Source organism: Ranitomeya imitator, chromosome 5, assembly GCF_032444005.1.
Source record: "Ranitomeya imitator isolate aRanImi1 chromosome 5, aRanImi1.pri, whole genome shotgun sequence".
Taxonomy (NCBI): domain Eukaryota; kingdom Metazoa; phylum Chordata; class Amphibia; order Anura; family Dendrobatidae; genus Ranitomeya; species Ranitomeya imitator.
The window spans coordinates 715928745-715946093 of record NC_091286.1 but is presented as its reverse complement, the minus strand read 5'-3'; the positions used below and the strand labels follow the sequence as shown (position 1 = coordinate 715946093).

Here is a 17349-nt window from a genome sequence, read left to right as displayed (position 1 = left end):
ACGGAGCCAAGTGCAGAAACACAGGAGGCGGAGCCAGATAGAACCGCAAAGAGCGGAGCCAGATAGAACCGCAAGGAGCGGAGCCACAGAGCAAAGCCAGAGAGTGCGAAGCAAGGTCTGAGTGCAGAGCCACAAGAGTGCGGAGTGTAAGCAGACTGAGAACACAAGGAAAGACAAAGCAGGGAAGGAAGCCACAGACAAGGAGACCGAGAAAAGACAAAGTACAGACAAGGCAATGGAACAAGACACAGGGACAAAGACACAGGGACCAGGATATTCTGCCTCCTGGAGGGCGGACTACAAGAACAAGGCAAAAGCACAGAGAAAAGCTCAGAGGGAGAAACTCAGAGCAAGGCCTGGCAAACTCAGCAGCTAAACACTAACTGAGCTAACACATTGCACAGGCCCAGACCACAGGGTGGAGCTGCACTATATACAGGAGGCCTCTTGATAATTGGCCAGAAACTGATTAGACAGATGCACCTGATTCCTATAAGAACCAGAGAGTTCAGGCGCCGGCCCCCTATACACATAGCCATGAGGCATGCAGAGAGCAGAGACACAGAATATGGAGCTGGCATGAAACAGAAACCACATCATCGCCTGGAGCAGTGGGTAAGATTGTGTGAGAGATGTGAGGCCATTCTGTGATGCCAGCAGAGTTGTTACACTGCCCTTCTACAGACACATCCGTCTTACTATAGATCCTTCTGCCCTCATATATATCATTCTGCCCTCCTACAAACTCCTCCACTCTCCTATGGAACCTTCTGCCCTCCTACAGACCCTTCTGCCCTTCTACAGACACATCTGTCTTACTATAGATCCTTCTGCCCTCCTAAAGACCATCCTGCCTTCCTAGAAACCCATCTGTCTTCCACTCCTACAGAACCTTCTGCCCTCCTATATATCATTCTGCCCTCCTAAAAACTCCTCCACTCTCCTATGGAACCTTCTGCCCTCCTATATATCATTCTGCCCTCCTACAAACTCCTCCACTCTCCTATGGAACCTTCTGCCCTCCTATATATCATTCTGCCCTCCTACAAACTCCTCCACTCTCCTATGGAACCTTCTGCCCTCCTATATATCATTCTGCCCTCCTACAAACTCCTCCACTCTCCTATGGAACCTTCTGCCCTCCTATATATCATTCTGCCCTCCTACAAACTCCTCCACTCTCCTATGGAACCTTCTGCCCTTCTACAGACACATCTGTCTTAGTATAGATCCTTCTGCCTCCTAAACACCATTCTGCCTTCCTAGAAACCCATCTGTCTTCCACTCCTACAGAACCTTCTGCCCTCCTACATATCATTCTGCCCTCCTACAAACTCCTCCACTCTCCTATGGAACCTTCTGCACTCCTACAGACCCTTCTGCCCTTCTACAGACACGTCTGTCTTACTATAGATCCTTTTGCCCTCCTAAACACCATTCTGCCTTCCTAGAAACCCATCTGTCTTCCACTCCTACAGAACCTTCTGCCCTCCTATAGATCATTGTGCCCTCTTACAAACTCTTCCACCCTCCTACAGACCCCTCTGTCCTCTTACAGATCCTTCCAATTTCCTACAGACCTTTCTGCCTTTAAACAGACCTCTTTGTGTTTTTGTCTCGGGGGTTTATTTAGTTTTAAATTTATAGAAGTAAGGACAATGTATACAAATGTATGTATAATAATTGTTTTGTAACAAAAAAACTGAGCCAGATTTACAGTTATGTGAAAAAGTTTGGGCACCCCTATTAATCATAAGCTTAATGTTTTATAAAAATTGTTTGTTTTTTTTGCAACAGCTATTTCAGTTTCATATATCTAATAACTGTTGGACACAGTAATGTTTCTGCCTTGAAATGAGGTTTATTGTACTAACAGAAAATGTGCAATCTGCATTTAAACAAAATTTGACAGGTGCATAAGTATGGGCATCCTTATCATTTTCTTGTTTTAAATACTCCTACCTACTTTTTACTGACTTACTTAAGCACTTTTTTTGGTTTTCTAACCTCATTGAGCTTTGAACTTCATAGCCAGGTGTATGCAATAATGAGAAAAGCTACTTAAAGTGGCCACTTGCAAGTTGTTCTCCTGTTTGAATCTCCTCTGAAGAGTGGCATCATGGGCTCCTCAAAACAACTGTCTAATGATCTGAAAACAAAGATTATTCAACATAGTTGTTCAGGGGAAGGATACAAAAAGCTGTCTCAGAGATTTAACCTGTCAATTTCCACTGTGAGGAACATAGTAAGGAAATGGAAGAACACAGGTACAGTTCTTGTTAAGGCCAGAAGTGGCAGGCCAAGAAAAACATCAGAAAGGCAGAGAAGAAGAATGGTGAGATCAGTCAAGGACAATCCTCAGACCACCTCCAGAGAGCTGCAGCATCAACTTGCTGCAGATGGTGTCACTGTGCATCGGTCAACTATACAACGCACTTTGCACAAGGAGAAGCTGTATGGGAGAGTGATGCGAAAGAAGCCGTTTCTGCAAGCACGCCACAAACAGAGTCAGCTGAGGTATGCAAAAGAACATTTGGAGAAGCCAATTTCTTTTTGGAAGAAGGTCTGATGAAACAAGATTGAGTTGTTTGGTCATACAAAAAGGCGTTATGCATGGCGGCAAAAACACAGCATTCCAAGAAAAACACTTGCTACCCACAGTAAAATTTGGTAGAGGTTCCATCATCCTTTGGGGCTGTGTGGCCAATGCCGGCACCGGGAATCTTGTTAAAGTTGAGGGATGCATGGATATTATGATAAGGTAATTCAGTACCACAATGGACATAGAGGTCAGAGCACATACAGTGACCTGACAATAACCCAAAAACATAGAACGAGCTCTGAGACGTGGAAACTCTGCTGACCGCAATTCCTAATCCTCTCCAACCACACTAGAGGCAGCCGTGGATTGCGCCTAACGCTCCCTGTGCAACTCGGCACACCCTGAGAAACTAGCTAGCCTGAAGATAGAAAATAAGCCTACCTTGCCTCAGAGAAATACCCCAAAGGAAAAGGCAGCCCCCACATATAATGACTGTGAGTTAAGATGAAAAGACAAACGTAGAGATGAAATAGATTTAGCAAAGTGAGGCCCGACTTTCTGAACAGAGCGAGGATAGGAAAGGTAACTTTACGGTCAACACAAAACCCTACAAAAACCACGCAAAGGGGGCAAAAAGACCCTCCGTACCGAACTAACGGCCCGGAGGTACACCCTCTGCGTCCCAGAGCTTCCAGCAAGCAGGAAAAAACAAAGAGACAAGCTGGACAGAAAAAAACAGCAAACAAAATAGCAAAGCGGAACTTAGCTATGCAGAGCAGCAGGCCACAGGAACGATCCAGGAGGAAACAGGTCCAATACTAGAACATTGACTGGAGGCCAGGATCAAAGCTCTAGGTGGAGTTAAATAGAACAGCACCTAACGACTTCACCACATCACCTGAGGAAGGAAACTCAGAAGCCGCAGTACCACTTTCCTCCACCAACGGAAGCTCACAGAGAGAATCAGCCGAAGTACCACTTGTGACCACAGGAGGTAGCTCTGCCACAGAATTCTCAACAGTACCCCCCACTTGAGGAGGGTTCACCGAACCCTCACCAGAGCCCCCAGGACGACCAGGATGAGCCATATGAAAGGCACGAACAAGATCGGGAGCATGGACATCAGAGGCAAAGACCCAGGAATTATCTTCCTGAGCATAACCCTTCCACTTAACCAGATACTGGAGTTTCCTTCTTGAAACACGAGAATCCAAAATCTTCTCCACAATATACTCCAACTCCCCCTCCACCAAAACCGGGGCAGGAGGATCAACAGATGGAACCATAGGTGCCACGTATCTCCGCAACAATGACCTATGGAATACGTTATGTATGGAAAAAGAATCTGGAAGGGTCAGACGAAAAGACACAGGATTAAGAACCTCAGAAATCCTATACGGACCAATGAAACGAGGTTTAAACTTAGGAGAGGAAACCTTCATAGGAATATGACGAGAAGATAACCAAACCAAATCCCCAACACGAAGTCGGGAACCCACACAGCGTCTGCGATTAGCGAAACGTTGAGCCTTCTCCTGGGACAAGGTCAAATTGTCCACTACATGAGTCCAAATCTGCTGCAACCTGTCCACCACAGTATCCACACCAGGACAGTCCGAAGACTCAACCTGCCCTGAAGAGAAACGAGGATGGAACCCAGAGTTGCAGAAAAACGGCGAAACCAAGGTAGCCGAGCTGGCCCGATTATTAAGGGCGAACTCAGCCAAAGGCAAAAAGGACACCCAGTCATCCTGATCGGCAGAAACAAAGCATCTCAGATATGTTTCCAAGGTCTGATTGGTTCGTTCGGTCTGGCCATTAGTCTGAGGATGGAAAGCCGAGGAAAAAGACAAGTCAATGCCCATCCTACCACAAAAGGCTCGCCAAAACCTCGAAACAAACTGGGAACCTCTGTCAGAAACGATATTCTCTGGAATGCCATGTAAACGAACCACATGCTGGAAGAACAATGGCACCAAATCAGAGGAGGAAGGTAATTTAGACAAGGGTACCAAATGGACCATCTTAGAGAAGCGATCACAGACCACCCAAATGACTGACATCTTTTGAGAGACGGGAAGATCTGAAATAAAATCCATAGAGATATGTGTCCAAGGCCTCTTCGGGACCGTCAAGGGCAAAAGCAACCCACTGGCACGAGAACAGCAGGGCTTAGCCCGAGCACAAATCCCACAGGACTGCACAAAAGTACGCACATCCCGCGACAGAGATGGCCACCAAAAGGATCTAGCCACTAACTCTCTGGTACCAAAGATTCCAGGATGACCAGCCAACACCGAACAATGAACCTCAGAGATAACTTTATTCGTCCACCTATCAGGGACAAACAGTTTCTCCGCTGGGCAACGATCAGGTTTATTAGCCTGAAATTTTTGCAGCACCCGCCGCAAATCAGGGGAGATGGCAGACACAATTACTCCCTCTTTGAGGATACCCGTCGGCTCAGATAAACCCGGAGAGTCGGGCACAAAACTCCTAGACAGAGCATCCGCCTTCACATTTTTAGAGCCCGGAAGGTACGAAATCACAAAGTCAAAACGGGCAAAAAACAGCGACCAACGAGCCTGTCTAGGATTCAACCGCTTGGCAGACTCGAGATAAGTCAAGTTCTTATGATCAGTCAAGACCACCACGCGATGCTTAGCTCCTTCAAGCCAATGACGCCACTCCTCGAATGCCCACTTCATGGCCAGCAACTCTCGATTGCCCACATCATAATTTTGCTCAGCAGGCGAAAACTTCCTGGAAAAGAAGGCGCATGGTTTCATCACCGAGCAATCAGAACTTCTCTGCGACAAAACAGCCCCTGCTCCAATCTCAGAAGCATCAACCTCGACCTGGAACGGAAGCGAAACATCTGGTTGACACAACACAGGGGCAGAAGAAAAACGACGCTTCAACTCTTGAAAAGCTTCCACAGCAGCAGAAGACCAATTGACCACATCAGCACCCTTCTTGGTCAAATCGGTCAATGGTTTAGCAATACTAGAAAAATTGCAGATGAAGCGACGATAAAAATTAGCAAAGCCCAGGAACTTTTGCAGACTTTTCAGAGATGTCGGCTGAGTCCAATCATGGATGGCTTGGACCTTAACAGGGTCCATCTCGATAGTAGAAGGGGAAAAGATGAACCCCAAAAATGAAACCTTCTGAACACCAAAGAGACACTTTGATCCCTTCACAAACAAAGAATTAGCACGCAGGACCTGAAACACCATTCTGACCTGCTTCACATGAGACTCCCAATCATCCGAGAAGATCAAAATGTCATCCAAGTACACAATCAGGAATTTATCCAGGTACTCTCGGAAGATGTCATGCATAAAGGACTGAAACACTGATGGAGCATTGGCAAGTCCGAATGGCATTACTAGATACTCAAAATGGCCCTCGGGCGTATTAAATGCAGTTTTCCATTCATCACCTCGCTTAATACGCACAAGATTATACGCACCACGAAGATCTATCTTGGTGAACCAACTAGCCCCCTTAATCCGAGCAAACAAATCAGATAACAACGGCAAGGGGTACTGAAATTTAACCGTCATCTTATTTAGAAGGCGGTAGTCTATACAAGGTCTCAGTGAACCATCCTTCTTGGCTACAAAAAAGAACCCTGCTCCTAATGGCGACGATGACGGGCGAATATGCCCCTTCTCCAAGGACTCCTTCACATAACTCCGCATAGCGGCGTGCTCAGGCACAGATAAATTAAACAGTCGACCTTTTGGGAATTTACTACCAGGAATCAAATCGATAGCACAATCACAATCCCTATGCGGAGGTAGGGTATCGGACTTGGGCTCATCAAATACATCCCGGTAATCAGACAAGAACTCTGGAACCTCAGAAGGGGTGGATGACGAAATAGACAGATATGGGACATCACCATGTACCCCCTGACAACCCCAGCTGGACACAGACATTGATTTCCAATCTAATACTGGGTTATGGACTTGTAGCCATGGCAACCCCAACACGACCACATCATGCAGATTATGCAACACCAGAAAGCGAATAACCTCCTGATGTGCAGGAGCCATGCACATGGTCAGCTGGGTCCAGTACTGAGGCTTATTCTTGGCCAAAGGCGTAGCATCAATTCCTCTCAATGGAATAGGACATTGCAAGGGCTCCAAGAAAAACCCACAACGCCTAGCATACTCCAAGTCCATCAAATTCAGGGCAGCGCCTGAATCCTCAAATGCCATGACAGAATACGATGACAAAGAGCAGATCAAGGTAACGGACAGAAGAAATTTTGACTGTACCGTACCAATGGTGGCAGACCTAGCGAACTGCTTAGTGCGCTTAGGACAATCAGAGATAGCATGAGTGGAATCACCACAGTAGAAACACAGCCCATTCAGACGTCTGTGTTCTTGCCGTTCAACTCTGGTCAAAGTCCTATCGCACTGCATAGGCTCAGTTTTAAGCTCAGGTAATACCGCCAAATGGTGCACAGATTTACGCTCACGCAAGCGTCGACCGATCTGAATGGCCAAAGACATAGACTCATTCAGACCAGCAGGCATAGGAAATCCCACCATGACATCCTTAAGGGCTTCAGAGAGACCTTTTCTGAAAATAGCTGCGAGCGCACCTTCATTCCATTGAGTGAGTACGGACCACTTTCTAAATTTCTGACAATATACCTCTATCTCATCCTGACCCTGACACAGAGCCAGCAATTTTTTCTCTGCCTGATCCACTGAATTAGGTTCATCGTACAGCAATCCGAGCGCCAGGAAAAACGCATCGATATTACTTAATGCAGGATCTCCTGACGCAAGAGAAAATGCCCAGTCCTGAGGGTCGCCACGTAAAAAAGAAATAATGATCCTAACTTGTTGAACTGGGTCACCAGAGGAGCGAGGTTTCAAAGCCAGAAATAGTTTACAATTATTTTTGAAACTCAGAAATTTAGTTCTATCTCCAAAAAACAAATCAGGAATAGGAATTCTCGGTTCTAACATAGAATTCTGAACCACAAAGTCTTGAATATTTTGTACTCTTGCCGTGAGCTGATCCACACATGAAGACAGACCTTTAATGTCCATCGCTACACCTGTGTCCTGAACCACCCAAATGTCTAGGGGAAAAAAAAGGCAAAACACAGTGCAAAGAAAAAAAAATGGTCTCAGAACTTCTTTTTTCCCTCTAATGAGAATCATTAGTACTTTTGGCTTCCTGTACTGTTATGATTAGGTAATTCAGAACCACAATGGACATAGAAGTCAGAGCACATACAGTGATCTGACAATAACCCAAAAACATAGAACGAGCTCTGAGACGTGGAAACTCTGTAGACCGCAATCCCTAATCCTCTCCAACCACACTAGAGGCAGCCGTGGATTGCGCCTAACGCTCCCTATGCAACTCGGCACAGCCTGAGAAACTAGCTAGCCTGAAGATAGAAAATAAGCCTACCTTGCCTCAGAGAAATACCCCAAAGGAAAAGGCAGCCCCCACATATAATGACTGTGAGTTAAGATGAAAAGACAAACGTAGAGATGAAATAGATTTAGCAAAGTGAGGCCCGACTTTCTGAACAGAGCGAGGATAGGAAAGGTAACTTTGCGGTCAACACAAAACCCTACAAAAACCACGCAAAGGGGGCAAAAAGACCCTCCGTACCGAACTAACGGCCCGAAGGTACACCCTCTGCGTCCCAGAGCTTCCAGCAAGCAGGAAAAAAACAAAGAGATAAAGCTGGACAGAAAAAAACAGCAAACAAAATAGCATAGCGGAACTTAGCTATGCAGAGCAGCAGGCCACAGGAACAATCCAGGAGGAAACAGGTCCAATACTAGAACATTGACTGGAGGCCAGGATCAAAGCACTAGGTGGAGTTAAATAGAACAGCACCTAACGACTTCACCACATCACCTGAGGAAGGAAACTCAGAAGCCGCAGTACCACTTTCCTCCACCAACGGAAGCTCACAGAGAGAATCAGCCGAAGTACCACTTGTGACTACAGGAGGTAGCTCTGCCACAGAATTCACAACACATGGATTCCTCTCAGTATCAGCAGATTCTTGACAACAATGTTCATGAATCAGTGACAAAGTTGAAGTTACGCAGGGGATGGATCTTTCAGCAAGACAATGATCCAAAACACCGCTCCAAATCTACTCAGACATTCATGCAGAGGAACAATTACACTGTTCTGGAATGGCCATCCCAGTCCCCAGAACTGAATATCATTGAACATCTGTGGGATCATTTGAAGAGGGCTGTCCATGCTCGGCGACCATCAAACTTAACTGAACTGGAATTGTTTTGTAAAGAGGAATGGTCAAAAATACCATCATCCAGAATTCAGGAACTCATTAAAAGCTACAGGAAGCGACTAGAGGCTGTTATTTTTGCAAAAGGAGGATCTACTAAATATTAATGTCACTTTTCTGGTGGGGTGCCCATACTTATGCACCTGTCAAATTTTGTTTGAATGCAGATTGCACATTTTCTGTTAGTACAACAAACCTCATTTCAAGGCAGAAACATTACTGTGTCCAACAGTTATTAGATATATAGTAACATAGTAACATAGTTAGTAAGGCCGAAAAAAGACATTTGTCCATCCAGTTCAGCCTATATTCCATCATAATAAATCCCCAGATCTACGTCCTTCTACAGAACCTAATAATTGTATTATACAATATTGTTCTGCTCCAGGAAGACATCCAGGCCTCTCTTACATAGTAACATAACATAGTAACATAGTTAGTAAGGCCGAAAAAAGACATTTGTCCATCCAGTTCAGCCTATATTCCGTCATAATAAATCCCCAGATCTACGTCCTTTTACAGAACCTAATAATTGTATGATACAATATTGTTCTGCTCCAGGAAGACATCCAGGCCTCTCTTGAACCCCTCGACTGAGTTCGCCATCACCACCTCCTCAGGCAAGCAATTCCAGATTCTCACTGCCCTAACAGTAAAGAATCCTCTTCTATGTTGGTGGAAAAACCTTCTCTCCTCCAGACGCAAAGAATGCCCCCTTGTGCCCGTCACCTTCCTTGGTATAAACAGATCCTCAGCGAGATATTTGTATTGTCCCCTTATATACTTATACATGGTTATTAGATCGCCCCTCAGTCGTCTTTTTTCTAGACTAAATAATCCTAATTTCGCTAATCTATCTGGGTATTGTAGTTCTCCCATCCCCTTTATTAATTTTGTTGCCCTCCTTTGTACTCTCTCTAGTTCCATTATATCCTTCCTGAGCACCGGTGCCCAAAACTGGACACAGTACTCCATGTGCGGTCTAACTAGGGATTTGTACAGAGGCAGTATAATGCTCTCATCATGTGTATCCAGACCTCTTTTAATGCACCCCATGATCCTGTTTGCCTTGGCAGCTGCTGCCTGGCACTGGCTGCTCCAGGTAAGTTTATCATTAACTAGGATCCCCAAGTCCTTCTCCCTGTCAGATTTACCCAGTGGTTTCCCGTTCAGTGTGTAATGGTGATATTGATTCCCTCTTCCCATGTGTATAACCTTACATTTATCATTGTTAAACCTCATCTGCCACCTTTCAGCCCAAGTTTCCAACTTATCCAGATCCATCTGTAGCAGAATACTATCTTCTCTTGTATTAACTGCTTTACATAGTTTTGTATCATCTGCAAATATCGATATTTTACTGTGTAAACCTTCTACCAGATCATTAATGAATATGTTGAAGAGAACAGGTCCCAATACTGACCCCTGCGGTACCCCACTGGTCACAGCGACCCAGTTAGAGACTATACCATTTATAACCACCCTCTGCTTTCTATCACTAAGCCAGTTACTAACCCATTTACACACATTTTCCCCCAGACCAAGCATTCTCATTTTGTGTACCAACCTCTTGTGCGGCACGGTATCAAACGCTTTGGAAAAATCGAGATATACCACGTCCAATGACTCACCGTGGTCCAGCCTATAGCTTACCTCTTCATAAAAACTGATTAGATTGGTTTGACAGGAGCGATTTCTCATAAACCCATGCTGATATGGAGTTAAACAGTTATTCTCATTGAGATAATCCAGAATAACATCCCTCAGAAACCCTTCAAATATTTTACCAACAATAGAGGTTAGACTTACTGGCCTATAATTTCCAGGGTCACTTTTAGAGCCCTTTTTGAATATTGGCACCACATTTGCTATGCACCAGTCCTGCGGAACAGACCCCGTCGCTATAGAGTCCCTAAAAATAAGAAATAATGGTTTATCTATTACATTACTTAGTTCTCTTAGTACTCGTGGGTGTATGCCATCCGGACCCGGAGATTTATCTATTTTAATCTTATTTAGCCGGTTTCGCACCTCTTCTTGGGTTAGATTGGGGACCCTTAATATAGGGTTTTCATTGTTTCTTGGGATTTCACCTAGCATTTCATTTTCCACCGTGAATACCGTGGAGAAGAAGGTGTTTAATATGTTAGCTTTTTCCTCGTCATCTACAACCATTCTTTCCTCACTATTTTTTAAGGGGCCTACATTTTCAGTTTTTATTCTTTTACTATTGATATAGTTGAAGAACAGTTTGGGATTAGTTTTACTCTCCTTAGCAATGTGCTTCTCTGTTTCCTTTTTGGCAGCTTTAATTAGTTTTTTAGATAAATTATTTTTCTCCCTATAGTTTTTTAGAGCTTCAATGGTGCCATCCTGCTTTAGTAGTGCAAATGCTTTCTTTTTACTGTTAATTGCCTGTCTTACTTCTTTGTTTAGCCACATTGGGTTTTTCCTATTTCTAGTCCGTTTATTCCCACAAGTTATAAACCGCTTACACTGCCTATTTAGGATGTTCTTAAACATTTCCCATTTATTATCTGTATTCTCATTTCTGAGGATATTGTCCCAGTCTACCAGATTAAGGGCATCTCTAAGCTGTTCAAACTTTGCCTTCCTAAAGTTCAGTGTTTTTGTGACTCCCTGACAAGTCCCCCTAGTGAAAGACAGGTGAAACTGTACAATATTGTGGTCGCTATTTCCTAGATGCCCGACCACCTGCAGATTTGTTATTCTGTCAGGTCTATTAGATAGTATTAGGTCTAAAAGTGCTGCTCCTCTGGTTGGATTCTGCACCAATTGTGAAAGATAATTTTTCTTGGTTCAAAGATAATTTTTCTTGGTTTGAAAGATAATATGACACTGAAATAGCTGTTGCAAAAAAAACAATTTTTATAAAACATTAAGCTTAAGATTAATAGGGGTGCCCAAACTTTTTCATATAACTGTATATGGCTGTGACATAGGCAGTTTTGCGGTACACAGAATGTGTCGAGTACATAAAATAATTCTAGTTATACTCCTCATTTGTAGCGTTCGTTAATGAGAATATTACTTACCGATATCTTCAGGAACTGCTGAGGAGAAACAAAGCATATAAATGCAGAATGTGCGCAAGGTCTTAGCCATCGTTCTTCTGCCGATAGCTCCTTCTCGCTGCTTCTTAAGTGGTTACCGTGCAGGAAACACTTGCACCTGACATGCCAATAAATGTAACAGGAGGAGGATGACTTTGTGGTATATTTCATAAAGGAAGTGCACCATTTGTCTCAGCGAGCAAAGATGTAGGTGGAGAGAAGTTGTTTTGTATGATCTACACTCCATGATCTGAGGTGATTGCTTCAAAGTCATAGTGACCTTGATCTGTAGATTAGTACCGGTACAAAAAGAAGCACACACTCTATAACATGCTGTAGCACAGCTGCTAAGCCATCGGCAGTCCGCATGGAGTTTCCAAACAGTCTAATCATTCTACTAGATGTCCCAGAGAAGAAAGCACTGCCATGAGTCCAGCGTCTGCCAGCAGTAAATATGGTCAGGGCTCACTCACAATGTCCGGGGGCTTCTCATCTATAGCGGGGGCTCACTCACAATTATGACTAAGAACACATGGAGCGCCTTCAGACGCAGGGCCGCGGGTTACTCGGTACCGGTCCTCTCTGCCTCGGTTCTGGGGTTGTCACGGTGGCTGGACCAAGGGGCGTCCAATGAAAAGTGATGCAAGTTTGTCAAGGGTTCGTGACGCCACCTGTGGTAATCGGTCAGGGTGACCGACGCTGCTTGGGGCCCACTGGGGTGGTGTTATGGCAGCTAGTTGGTATACCTTCCCACAGGTGAAGTATATCCCCAGGGCTTCCCAGTAGTGTAGGTGGTGATGATGTGAGGCGCAGTTAATAACGAGGACGTAGGGTTGCAGTCTCTTTACCTCTTTACTGAAGACTTCAGGATCCGCAATCCAGAGCACTGTTAACAGGGCTGGCTGAGTCCGGCCGGTCCGAAGGCACATCCAGAGTTTCCTTTGCAGGTGGAAATCAGTGCCTACCACTAGCGCCTGTGTGTTGTAGTCCTTCCCTGCTGAGCACCACAGGATAGTCCTCACAACTTTCGTATCTGTTCTTTCTCTTCTCCGTCCCCCAGTTTATCTGGCTAGGACGCACCCATATGACGGGTAGGCTCGGAGCTATTCTGGGACCCTAGAGACACCCCTCTCCACGTTTGCCTCCTATGTCTGCTTCGGTGATTTAAGGTAGACAGCCAACCTGTAATCAACTGTCCTGCTGCTGAAGTAATGCTTGAAGTCTGTTACTTCCTCAGTGTTCCGGCCACCGGCTACGCGCCTCAGTAGGATGTTGCCGATCTCGGGGTACGACTCCTACTGGTTCTATCTCCTTCGTACTCTGATCCCGTTTCTCACTTTTCCACACTATACTTTGCTTCGTGTCCTTCCTTAGGATGCCGCCGCAAGGTAGTGCAGGCGCTGCTCCGTCACGTTCTGTCCTTTCTGCTAGGTACCTGCCAGGAACCCACCCCTGACAGGCCCTCCCTGGAGCTCTCCCAGGCTGCTTTCAGACTAACTTCCTATCCAACCCACAGTTTTACCAGAGTGTGAGGAGTGGCCTAGTACATAGAGCCTTTGCTCCCCCTGGTGGCCGGAGTGTGAAGTGTAATGTGTGACTGTGATACCTGGTCAGGTGAACTCCTTTAGTGCAATCAGACATAACATCACTCCCCTTAGTGGCAGAGCAACATTACTGCAACAACCAGGACTCTGGGGCGCTGCACACATCCATTGAATAAAGACCAGGATCCAAACCTCCTCTGAGAACAAATTCTCCCGTCACCCAGGATAATGTGGTGATGCTTCTTCCTCCCCATGATGGAGACCGTGTCATAAGGCAAAGTGAGAACTAAGTGCCTCGAGGAACAATACATTGACATTTTGGGTCCACAGTCGGAAATATCCCATACATCAGTCCCGTATTGAACCTGTGGTCAATCCTCAAAAAACGACAAACAGAAATTGTGATAACTATGGGTTCTGATGAGAAAAGAAGGGGTGGCCATCAGTCAGGATCTGAAGCCGATATCCAGCTGCTAGTGATAAGGGCAGAAGTCTGGAGAATAAGGGGCAACACTGCCGGGAATATTGAGGTTTTACAGAAAATTAATGGATTTGGTCAGGAAAAGTGTAAAAACTTCTGAAATGTTTACTGACATAAATCATAGAAACATCCGACAAAAAGTTTCTAAGACCAAAAAATACTGACACAAGTTTGTTTTTATATTTTGCAGCTTCAGTATCAAAACTTTGGAGCTACGAATATCTATTTCAGCCTCAGATACAAGGGACGTCTATAGCTCCCTAGTACTGGATTGCACTGGACGCCACATATAACCTATGTGCAAGGAATATATACAGCCCCCTGATACTGAGCCATAGGAGACTGTGTGCACCCTAGAGCGCCATGTACAAGAAATAGATGGCTGATAATGTTACTAGGCCATAGGAAATTATGTGTAGCCATACTGTAGCGTTTCCCTTACTACGTGTCTTGGGGGACACTCGCTTGGCATGGGATTCAGGCACGATGTCTCACACTAATCAGTCCATATGGTTTATTTATTTCTCATGAACCGCACCGTAAGCCAGGTTACACATGACCAGCTTACACCTTGTCCATTGCTTCAACACGTGTGGCTTTACAAATCATTCAATGGGCATGCCTTATCTCTCCAGTCACCAGGTGACTGCACAGTTCAGCAACTGTCATGTGTTAGCGCACAGTTCTTTTCTCCATGCCAGGGGTTACCTCTCAGGAGTTCCTGCTCCACAGGTTGACTCCACGTCAGTCCCAGGTCCTCAACACGGACTGTCCAGGTCGACGGTCTCACAGTGCTTCCAGGATGTCTCCACTCCCAGGAGCCTCCAACACTGACCGTCCACTCAGTGCCAAAACCCAACCATGTGCTATTCAGGGATCCTATCCCCAGGACTTCCAACACAGGCTTCCAGGGCCTTGCACTTAGACCATTCAGATCCAAACACAGGAACCTTGTGACCCACACCCTGGTCACATTACATACCCGTAACCACTCCCTTGGGTGGGAGTGTGGGTGTGTGTGTGGCTAGTTTGACCCACCCATCTCTCATAACTAGCCCTGCCAGTCTCCCATTAGAACTACACTTTTACATGTGGGATTACAGGTCCCAGACCACAACACAACTTCAGACTGACAGCGCAGAGTGTCCTCCTCTGCGACACACATACCGGCCATCTACAATTCTGTCGGACTTTGTCTCATCACAATTATGCCTCCAAGTGCATCTTGAAGTGCACACGCAGCGCCCCCTGGCTGTAACATTGGTCACTGCACCACAGTACATACAAAGAGCAGCTATAGCTTCCTAGACCTTGGCCATAAAATCATTTTGTACCTCAGCACAAGTGCAACGCCCACCAGGGCTGTGGGGTACTCTGAACCGGGTCGGACAGTTTATTTGGGGAAGTCATGGGGCCATGACCCAACTCCGTGGCCCTAGGCGTGCAATAAAAATTATGCAAGGGGAACATTTTTATGGGATTGAATCATGACGCCACCCGTGGTGTTTGGCAAGGGTTGGCCAACGCTGCGAGTAAGGTCCACAGGGGCCGATGGTGACGCAGCAAGGGTGTTTCAGCTCTCCACGGGTAGAGTGGGGCCCCAGGGCAGATATAGTGTAGATTAGACAATGGGTACTGTCGCAGTACTGGCAGGTGATGCAGAAAATAATTCTGAGGACACAGCAGGGTGCAGTCTTCACACTTTACTCTCAGTTTCCAGGTTATGATCACCAGCCGGGTGCTGTGTCCTCCGGGTCTGTGGTCCAGCCAGCTCTCAGGTAGTCTGGGGTGCACTTTTCTGGGACCCCCTTCTTGTGTACCTTTCTGGGTCGTCTCTCCCTCCGCTGGTTCGTGCTCTCCTGCCCTGCGCCTTACACACAGTTTCCCAATCCAGCAGCCTCAGGTCCTGTCAGACGACGTCCTCCTGGTCCCCTTGACTCGATGTGGCTGCCTTTTTAGCAAATGTGTGTAGATTTGGCTGTGGTACATACAGACACCACAGCCTCTGGTTGGCTAGCTGAGTCCTACAGTTTCTCCACTAGTCTGGGGCCGGTCCCCACTGCGACCAGGTCCCTCCACTACGGTCGGTGTGGATTCGGGTGCCACGGGTGGATTCTTCACTTTCCTGGCCCCTAGGACCCCTTCTCTCTCAAGCTCCTTTCACTCCGTGGCTCCTCTCTAATTCCTCACTCGTCCCACTCACTAACTCCTCCCTCCTGTTTCCATGACAACTACCTCACTCCTAACTGTCACTCTACCTTTATCTACTTCCTCCACCCACACGCTCTACCTAGTTCCCCCTCCAGTCTGAGTTGGGGCCCTCCCTAAATAGGGTCCGTCCAGATCCCCAGGCCTGGAGTGGTGTTGGATGCTAGTGTGCGGGTACCAAGTAGTGCCCCCTCCTTACCCGAGAGTGGGGTACCACCCCTCTGGCTGAGGTGCAGTACCTCTGTGGCGACTGGACCCTCAGGGGTGCCACACAAGGAAAGTCAAAAGCTCCAAGGAATTGGGCCAGAGGACACTCTGTGCTTGAAACTGTACTGGGGTTCCCAAAGAGCGTCGTCAGAGACTGTAGCTAGTCACTACACAACGTGACATACTCACGGACTTACCATGAGGCAGGATAGTCAAGAGGTCTGGGGTTAGTAACAAGAGGGGTCGTAATTAGACAAAGGGAAAATTCTAAGCTTTTGTCAGGTATTAAGGAGATGGACATATTACCCACATTTCCCCTCTACAATAACATTTGTTCTTCAATGTGAATTGTGCTATACGCTAATGATGTGTGCTGTTAAACAGTAGGGAAAGCAAGAGTTAACGGTTGGAACTAGCCCAGAGTAGGAGTTGCTAACCTAAAGAGACAGTTTCATGGTAGAGAGTTAGAAAGGGCCCAGTGTGCGTAGAGAAGACCTAGGGTCTAATGTTAGCAGTGCCGCATGATGTGGGTGACCCTAACGAGAGAGGAGATAGAGACAGAGGATAGTGAGATCCTGAGCAGAGAAGTAGAAGGGAAGTGACTGAAGGAACAGAGCAATCGGTCAGAGACGGGTCCGTGGTCAGGAAACCTAGGCCTAGAGTTTGTAGTTCACTGAACGGACATAGTGAGTAGATGAAACAAGAGCCACAGGCGGGAGTTACAGAGAGTCAGAGACAGAAGGGACAAGTCCGGGCCATACTGGCAATATAGTTCCCTAGAGGGGAAGAAAATTCAAAACCGCGGGTTGATAATAAGATTCTTACAGACTGGACTGAAGTACTGAGCTGGGTTGTGGTAAAGTAGAGGGGAACATTGAAGAGAGAGGATAAGCGAGTGAAGAGGAAGGAAGTAAAACTGTGTGTGGTAAAAATGCTCCATTGTAAAGGAAGAGTTCATCAAGTTGTGTACCCGCTACCTA

At 46.1% G+C, this 17349-nt stretch overlaps 1 protein-coding gene across 1 annotated transcript in view; it reads right to left on the bottom strand.

Annotated features, from left to right (window-relative positions):
- The window catches only part of LOC138681001 (T-cell differentiation antigen CD6-like), a 361581-nt gene extending 349584 nt beyond the window's left edge, over positions 1–11997 (bottom strand). Inside the window, exon 1 of the mRNA XM_069768182.1 lies at positions 11912–11997. Coding sequence (XP_069624283.1) covers positions 11912–11981 — 70 coding nt within the window. The 5' untranslated portion in view covers positions 11982–11997. The remainder of the gene's footprint in view (positions 1–11911) is intronic.
- Between the last annotated feature and the right edge of the window lie 5352 nt (positions 11998–17349).